The 9,250-nt window shown below is 44.7% G+C and overlaps 1 protein-coding gene across 1 annotated transcript in view; it reads right to left on the bottom strand.

Moving 5' to 3' along the window:
- The window catches only part of bard1 (BRCA1 associated RING domain 1), a 46,069-nt gene extending 39,458 nt beyond the window's left edge, over positions 1-6,611 (bottom strand). Inside the window, exons 1-4 of the mRNA XM_058390805.1 lie at positions 6,428-6,611; positions 5,826-5,882; positions 4,777-4,925; positions 1-288 (exon numbers count right to left, since the gene is read on the bottom strand). The exon at positions 1-288 is cut by the window's left edge and continues 584 nt beyond it. Coding sequence (XP_058246788.1) covers positions 1-288; positions 4,777-4,925; positions 5,826-5,882; positions 6,428-6,525 — 592 coding nt within the window. The 5' untranslated portion in view covers positions 6,526-6,611. The remainder of the gene's footprint in view (positions 289-4,776; positions 4,926-5,825; positions 5,883-6,427) is intronic.
- Between the last annotated feature and the right edge of the window lie 2,639 nt (positions 6,612-9,250).

Here is a 9,250-nt window from a genome sequence, read left to right as displayed (position 1 = left end):
TGACCTTCTTTATTTTCTTTCGTCCTTTCTTCTTCTTTTTCTTCTGGTCAGTTCCCGTTCTCGCCCGGGGAGGTGTGGAGGAGCCCGAATCCTGCGAGGAGGAGGTGAAGTTGAAGACAGACAGGACGCCAGGTTCGGAGTGTGGCGGCACGGACGAGTTCGAATCGGCTGCGTTCTCCGCTCGACATCGCACTTTGCGGCTCTTTGGACTGAACCAGATCTTGAAGTTCTTCTTCTTGGTGAGGACCGTGGGTTCTGTCGAGGGTGCTGGAGACTCAGTAGGAGGCGCTGAGAAAATCAAAAATATCAAAATCAACCAATCGATCAAATTATTTCATGAAAGGAAGGAGTCTCCAGTGTCAGGTTTAAACTATAACTTTAAGCTACTCAAATGTCTGAGATCTGCTCCAAATGTTACTGTCAGCCATTTTGGATTTTTGACCTTGTGTAAAATGAGGTGTGTGAGCTACGTTGTATCACAGTGTGTGGTGTGTGAGGTACAGTGTTTGAGTTACGGGGTACAGTGTGAGAAGTACGATGTATGAGGTTCGATGTACAGTGTGTGAGGTATGAAACACAAGGCAAGGTGTACGGTGTGTGAAGTATGATATGAGGTTCGATGTGCAGTGTGTTAGGTACAAAATACGAGATATAATGTACAGTATGTGAGGTACAGTGTGAGGTATGATGTATGAAGTTCGACGTACAGTGTGTGAGGTATGAAACACAAGATAAGGTGTACAGTGTGTGAGGTACGATGTACAGTGTGTGAGGTATGACATATGAGGTTTGATGTACAGTGTGTGAGGTAGAGTGTACAGAGTGTGAGGTACGATATACAAGGTTTGATGTAGAGTATGTGAGGTACGGTGTGAGGTATGATGTATGAGGTTTGATGTACAGTGTGTGAGGTACAGTGTCCAGTGTGTGAGGTATGATGTATAAGGTTTGATGTACAGTGTGTGAGGTATGATGTACAGTGTGTGAGGTACAATGTATGAGGTTCGATGTTCAATGTGTTAGGTATAATATACAAGGTTTGATGTACAGTATGTGAGGTACGGTGTGAGGTATGATGTACAGTATGTGAGGTACGGTGTGAGGTATGATGTACGGTGTGTAGTGTGTGAGGTATGATGTACAGTATGTGAGGTACGGTGTGAGGTATGATGTACGGTGTGTAGTGTGTGAGGTATGATGTACAGTACGTGAGGTACGGTGTGAGGTATGATGTACGGTGTGTAGTGTGTGAGGTATGATGTACAGTATGTGAGGTACGGTGTGAGGTATGATGTACGGTGTGTAGTGTGTGAGGTATGATGTACAGTACGTGAGGTACGGTGTGAGAGGTGTAGTGTGTGATGTATGATGAGGTAGTGTGTGAGGTATGATGTACGGTGTGTAGTGTGTGAGGTATGATGTACAGTATGTGAGGTACGGTGTGAGGTATGATGTACGGTGTGTAGTGTGTGAGGTATGATGTACAGTACGTGAGGTACGGTGTGAGGTATGATGTACAGTATGTGAGGTACGGTGTGAGGTATGATGTACGGTGTGTAGTGTGTGGGGTATGATGTACAGTATGTGAGGTACGGTGTGAGGTATGATGTACGGTGTGTAGTGTGTGAGGTATGATGTACAGTATGTGAGGTACGGTGTGAGGTATGATGTATGGTGTGTAGTGTGTGAGGTATGATGTACAGTATGTGAGGTACGGTGTGAGGTATGATGTATGGTGTGTAGTGTGTGAGGTATGATGTACAGTACATGAGGTACGGTGTGAGGTATGATGTACGGTGTGTAGTGTGTGAGGTATGATGTACGGTGTGCAGTGTGTGAGGTATGATGTACGGTGTGCAGTGTGTGAGGTATGATGTACAGTACATGAGGTACGGTGTGAGGTATGATGTACAGTATGTGAGGTACGGTGTGAGGTATGATGTACGGTGTGTAGTGTGTGAGGTATGATGTACAGTACGTGAGGTACGGTGTGAGGTATGATGTACAGTACGTGAGGTACGGTGTGAGGTATGATGTACGGTGTGTAGTGTGTGAGGTATGATGTACAGTACGTGAGGTACGGTGTGAGGTATGATGTACAGTATGTGAGGTACGGTGTGAGGTATGATGTACAGTATGTGAGGTACGGTGTGAGGTATGATGTACAGTATGTGAGGTACGGTGTGCGGTATGATGTGCAGTACGTGAGGTATGGTGTGAGGTATGATGTATGGTGTGTAGTGTGTGAGGTATGATGTACGGTGTGTAGTGTGTGAGGTATGATGTACAGTACGTGAGGTACGGTGTGAGGTATGATGTATGGTGTGTAGTGTGTGAGGTATGATGTACAGTACGTGAGGTACGGTGTGAGGTATGATGTATGGTGTGTAGTGTGTGAGGTATGATGTACAGTACGTGAGGTACGGTGTGAGGTATGATGTACGGTGTGTAGTGTGTGAGGTAAGATGTACAGTACGTGAGGTACGGTGTGAGGTATGATGTATGGTGTGTAGTGTGAGGTATGATGTATAGTACGTGAGGTACGGTGTGAGGTATGATGTATGGTGTGTAGTGTGTGAGGTATGATGTACAGTACGTGAGGTACGGTGTGAGGTATGATGTATGGTGTGTAGTGTGTGAGGTATGATGTACAGTACGTGAGGTACGGTGTGAGGTATGATGTATGGTGTGTAGTGTGTGAGGTATGATGTACAGTACGTGAGGTACGGTGTGAGGTATGATGTATGGTGTGTAGTGTGTGAGGTATGATGTACGGTGTGTAGTGTGTGAGGTATGATGTACAGTACGTGAGGTACAGTGTGAGATATGATGTAGGGTGTGTAGTGTGTGAGGTATGATGTACAGTATGTGAGGTACGGTGTGAGGTATGATGTATGGTGTGTAGTGTGTGAGGTATGATGTACAGTACGTGAGGTACGGTGTGAGGTATGATGTATGGTGTGTAGTGTGTGAGGTATGATGTACAGTACGTGAGGTACGGTGTGAGGTATGATGTATGGTGTGTAGTGTGTGAGGTATGATGTACAGTACGTGAGGTACGGTGTGAGGTATGATGTACGGTGTGTAGTGTGTGAGGTATGATGTACAGTACATGAGGTACGGTGTGAGGTATGATGTATGGTGTGTAGTGTGTGAGGTATGATGTACAGTACGTGAGGTACGGTGTGAGGTATGATGTATGGTGTGTAGTGTGTGAGGTATGATGTACGGTGTGTAGTGTGTGAGGTATGATGTACAGTACGTGAGGTACAGTGTGAGGTATGATGTAGGGTGTGTAGTGTGTGAGGTATGATGTACAGCACGTGAGGTACGGTGTGAGGTATGATGTATGGTGTGTAGTGTGTGAGGTATGATGTACAGTACGTGAGGTACGGTGTGAGGTATGATGTATGGTGTGTAGTGTGTGAGGTATGATGTACAGTACGTGAGGTACGGTGTGAGGTATGATGTATGGTGTGTAGTGTGTGAGGTATGATGTACGGTGTGTAGTGTGTGAGGTATGATGTACAGTACGTGAGGTACAGTGTGAGGTATGATGTAGGGTGTGTAGTGTGTGAGGTATGATGTACAGTACGTGAGGTACGGTGTGAGGTATGATGTACGGTGTGTGAGAAAATGGTTGACGCATCAAACGACGCAAATCACAGCCATTTCTGTCTAAACTTTCAATAAGAAACAGGATAATTAAATTTTAAAAATATTTAGACTGTAACAAACACGAGCGCTTGTCTGAGAAGACGCAGTAAAACTGCCTTCTCAATAATTCTGTGAAAGTTTTCAGCTCATTTTACTCATGTCCTGTCTAATCCGTTAGAACTTCTCACATTTAATTCGAATCTGCATGCAAATATAACAGAGTAATAAAACCATCTAAACGTCCAGGTATGTAAATGAAATGTTCTAATGAAACAGTTAATTGAGTAAAAACGCTCAGTCTCTGAATAAACAGCTCCGTGCTGGTGTAGGTGAAACAAAAGTGCAAGAAATAAGCGATAAATACACAGCGCTTAACACCTTGACAAGAGCATGTCTGTAGCGCTGATCAACCTCACAGATGTTCCTTCAAGACATAAAGAAGAACATTTTTTTTTACGTGTGTAATGGAAAATAATAATACTATCTAGCTGGTGAAGGTGCTGGCTGTGTTTAATATGCTGCCCTGTCCATCTCTGAGCAGAGCTACGAGCTAAAGACCAGCGTGACTAATTGCATCACATAATTATAGTCATTAGCAGAGCTGAATTTCAGCCAGATATTTGCATATATTTGTTTCCCTCCGCTTAATTCTGATGAGTTAATATTCGGCAGGAATGTTCAGGCAGACAGAGAGAGAGAGAGAGAGAGAGAGAGAGAGAGTTATAGTGAAAAGCAGAGCTGAATTTCAGCCAGATATTTGCATATATTTGTTTCCCTCCGCTTGATTCTGACGAGTTAATATTCGGCAGGAATGTTCAGGCAGACAGAGAGAGAGAGAGAGAGAGAGAGAGAGAGTTATAGTGAAATTGTTGACTTTTAATTTCAGTGTGACTTCAGTGTTGTGGGACGGTGAGTTATGGTGTATGGTGTGAGGTAGGATGTACGGTGAACACAGTGTATTGTGTGTGAGGTACAATGTACAATGTTTGCGTTACGATGTACATTGTGTGAGGTACGATATTCGAGGTATGACGTACAGTGTGTGAGGTATGATGTACAGTATGTGAGGCAAGGTGTACGGCGTGCGAGGTCGGGTGTATAGCGTGACGTGTTCTGTACCTGAGCCCTCAGAGGGACAGAGCACAGCCTCCAGCTGCAGGAAGAGCTGCGTGATGTTACTGATCTGTCTGTTAATGTGGACATCTTTCACCCAGGCGGGACTGAGACACACACTGCAGCCGTCTCCCACACGAGGACCAGCACATGACCTGGAGGAATACACACACACACACACACACACACAGGTATCTAAATGACAGACATATAAAATAATAACATGGTCTGGGGTCAGCATGGGTTGGAGTTGGCTGTAACCGTATGAGGTTGATAGTAACACAGTATCAGGTTGTAACAGTGTGTGTGATGTAACATGGTATGATGGAGAGATGTAACATGCTGTGATAGTGGGGATATATATCGGTTGTGTCATTGAGTGGGGTGGATTGTTGGGATGTGTGAGATGTGTGGGATGGTGTACAGTCAGCTGTAAAATGGCAGGCAGACAGACAGTAAAGCAGATAGGCATGCAGACAGACAGGTAGATGGTCAAGCAGACCAAACAGGCAGGCAAACAAGCAGGCCAACAGGCTAGTAGGGAGACAGACAGACAGTCAGACAAGCCGGCGGACAGTCAGACAGACAAGCAGGCAGACAGACAGACAAGCAAGCAGACAAGCAGGCAGGCAGACAAGCAGGTAGACAGACAGGCAGACAAGCAGGTAGACAGACAGGCAGACAAGCAGGTAGACAGACAGGCAGACAAGCAGGTAGACAGACAGGCAGACAAGCAGGTAGACAGACAGGCAGACAAGCAGGTAGACAGTGTCAGACAAGCAGGCAGACAGTGTCAGACAAGCAGGCAGACAGACATACATACATGCAGGCAGACAGACAAGCTGGCAGACAAACAAGCAGGCAGACAGACAGACATACGTACAGACAAGCAGGCAGACAGACAGACAGACAGACAAGCTGGCAGACAGATGGTAAAGCAGACAGGCAGACAAACAGACAGACGGTCAAGCCCACAGGAATGCAGACTGGCAGACTCCTCCAGCTGCAGAAGAGAAAGATTTTGAGCTATGTAACTTCTACACTATTTTACTGACCTGCACAGCAGATGCTCACAGACTCCCAGACACACCGGCTCAGTCAGGAGGTTCGAGCTTCGGGATCAGGAAAGAAAAAAAAACGTGTTATTACTTTTTTTAAAGTAAGCAAAAAACATGTGAAAAGAGTAACACCAGATTTAGCTCTTTTCATGTTAGCAGAAATGGAATAGTTTAAGACATTTAATAAATACATGTATATGTTCATGGTTATTAGGTTCCTGGGATCATTTATAATCTAAAACTTATGAAACATATAAACGTGCAGACCTTTGTAGATATTTCTAATCCAGCTTTCACACTGACAGTGAAAAAAATTCCCACTAGTTTCTGGATTTTTCTAAGAAAATATTTACCTTTTTTAAGTGAAATGTTCTGCTCTATATCTCGGAAATATGGAACGATTAGAATTAGAAGAGCAAATAGCATCAGTAGCGTTAAAAACACGCCGCATCCCAAATACATCACTTACACAACACTAGGTGCCCTATATCGCCGTTAGCAGCGTTCACATCATACCCTATTTAGTGCATAGGTGAAGTGAACAAGGAGAAATCTGAGACAGCCCATGACCGTCTCCGTTGTTTTCTAGCAAAACTTACCATTTAGAGCACAAAAGTAGCTTCCGGAAATGTGCCATTGCCTCTCGAGTTTTAATCCACATCTCTTTATCTGGCTCTGCTTCAGGATCGGAAGCCATGATGGATTAAAAAAGTAAAAATAGAAGCGAAAACTTTTTTGTTTTGATCCGCGAGTCAGTGCAGCCGCTTCCTGGTTTGCAGTTCGCGCCAGTACCAAAAGCGGAAAAGGCGGGGCTTAAAGGAGTGACTCTTATTGGTTGAGACAGTTTCAATGCGCTCAGCTGATTGGTTGATGACGCTAAGCTATGTTAGCCAGCAACAGCGTGTTAATGTAATACTGTCTGCCTAAAATATGACACATTAGTTCTTAAATATATTAAATATATCGTCTGAGCACCAGCCCATTAATCACACTGAAAAACCTTATAAAATATGCATGTGTTATTTTTCTAAATGTTCTGTATGTTCTGATAGATAGATAATGAACCTGAACATCACTCCTGAACATCACTCCTGAACATCACACCCGAACATCACACCCGAACATCACTCCTGAACATCACACCCGAACATCACACCCGAACATCACACCCGAACATCACTCCTGAACATCACACCCGAACATCACTCCTGAACATCACACCCGAACATCACACCCGAACATCACACCCGAACATCACTCCTGAACATCACACCCGAACATCACTCCTGAACATCACACCCGAACATCACACCCGAACATCACACCCGAACATCACTCCTGAACACCACACCTGAACATCACTCCTGAACATCACTGCTGAACATCACTCCTGAACATCACTCCTGAACATCACTCCTGAACATCACACCCGAACATCACACCCGAACATCACTCCTGAACATCACTCCTGAACATCACACCCGAACATCACACCCGAACATCACACCCGAACATCACTCCTGAACATCACACCCGAACATCACTCCTGAACATCACACCCGAACATCACACCCGAACATCACACCCGAACATCACACCCGAACATCACTCCTGAACACCACACCTGAACATCACTCCTGAACATCACTGCTGAACATCACTGCTGAACATCACTCCTGAACATCACTCCTGAACATCACACCCGAACATCACACCCGAACATCACTCCTGAACATCACACCCGAACATCACACCCGAACATCACTCCTGAACATCACACCCGAACATCACACCCGAACATCACACCCGAACATCAATCCTGAACACCACACCTGAACATCACTCCTGAACATCACTGCTGAACATCACTCCTGAACATCACTCCTGAACATCACTCCTGAACATCACACCCGAACATCACTCCTGAACATCACTCCTGAACATCACTCCTGAACATCACTCCTGAACATCACACCCGAACATCACACCCGAACATCACACCCGAACATCACACCCGAACATCACTCCTGAACATCACACCCGAACATCACACCCGAACATCACACCCGAACATCACTCCTGAACATCACTCCTGAACATCACTCCTGAACATCACACCCGAACATCACACCCGAACATCACTCCTGAACATCACTCCTGAACATCACACCCGAACATCACACCCGAACATCACACCCGAACATCACACCCGAACATCACTCCTGAACATCACACCCGAACATCACACCCGAACATCACTCCTGAACATCACACCCGAACATCACACCCGAACATCACACCCGAACATCACACCCGAACATCACACCCGAACATCACACCCGAACATCACTCCTGAACACCACACCTGAACATCACTCCTGAACATCACTGCTGAACATCACTCCTGAACATCACTCCTGAACATCACTCCTGAACATCACACCCGAACATCACACCCGAACATCACTCCTGAACATCACACCCGAACATCACACCCGAACATCACTCCTGAACATCACACCCGAACATCACACCCGAACATCACACCCGAACATCACTCCTGAACGCCACACCTGAACATCACTCCTGAACATCACTGCTGAACATCACTCCTGAACATCACTCCTGAACATCACTCCTGAACATCACACCCGAACATCACACCCGAACATCACACCTGAACATCACTCCTGTGTTCATTTTTTATATTTTTAAGATAAAGCACATGCCATATCTATATCTATTGAGATCGTAGATTTTAAGATCGTAGAAAAACGAGGTTTAATTTATTTCTTTTCACACTTCAGAGTTTCAGAGTTCAGTCTTTTTATTCCATATTTCTCATTTTTTATGGGTGCGAGAGTGGCTCATAAACCTTCTCTTTTCCTTCATTGATCTGTGTTTTTGTTCCACGAAATAATATTTCGACACCATAAACCTGATGCTCACTTACACCCCGGTTCCGCAAACTTCCTTCCAGACCCTGCAGAAGAGACGTCTGAAACGTTTTATTAATCTCCATATAAAATCGACCGATGAGTCCAAATGGCCATCGCTCCCTCCTCTACATAAAAACGTTGGTATGCTGTGACTCAGGAAATTACAGACTGGTTAGTGTTTCATCACCGGTAATGGAACAGCTGATAAATGATTATATTCCTAATGTCTTTTATCTATGAGCGGGAATCAGATTATAGACCAAAATCCTAATTCACTGCTACATGCCTCCGGTTTTGATCACACCTCAGAACAGGAGAAGGGAATGCACACTGTCCGGTGACACGATCGCATTCTGATGTTCAGAAAGAATGAATGAGTTATCATCCATTTATTTATTTATTTATTTATTTATTTATTTTTGTGCCCATATGAAAATAAATAGGTTTTAGTCGGCTGATCCTGAGTTGTTCTTATATATACAT

The sequence above is a fragment of the Hemibagrus wyckioides genome, linkage group LG06, assembly GCF_019097595.1.
Source record: "Hemibagrus wyckioides isolate EC202008001 linkage group LG06, SWU_Hwy_1.0, whole genome shotgun sequence".
Classification (NCBI taxonomy): Eukaryota; Metazoa; Chordata; class Actinopteri; order Siluriformes; family Bagridae; genus Hemibagrus; species Hemibagrus wyckioides.
The sequence above is the reverse complement of the archived record's forward strand: the minus strand, read 5'-3'. Positions and strand labels throughout refer to the sequence as shown.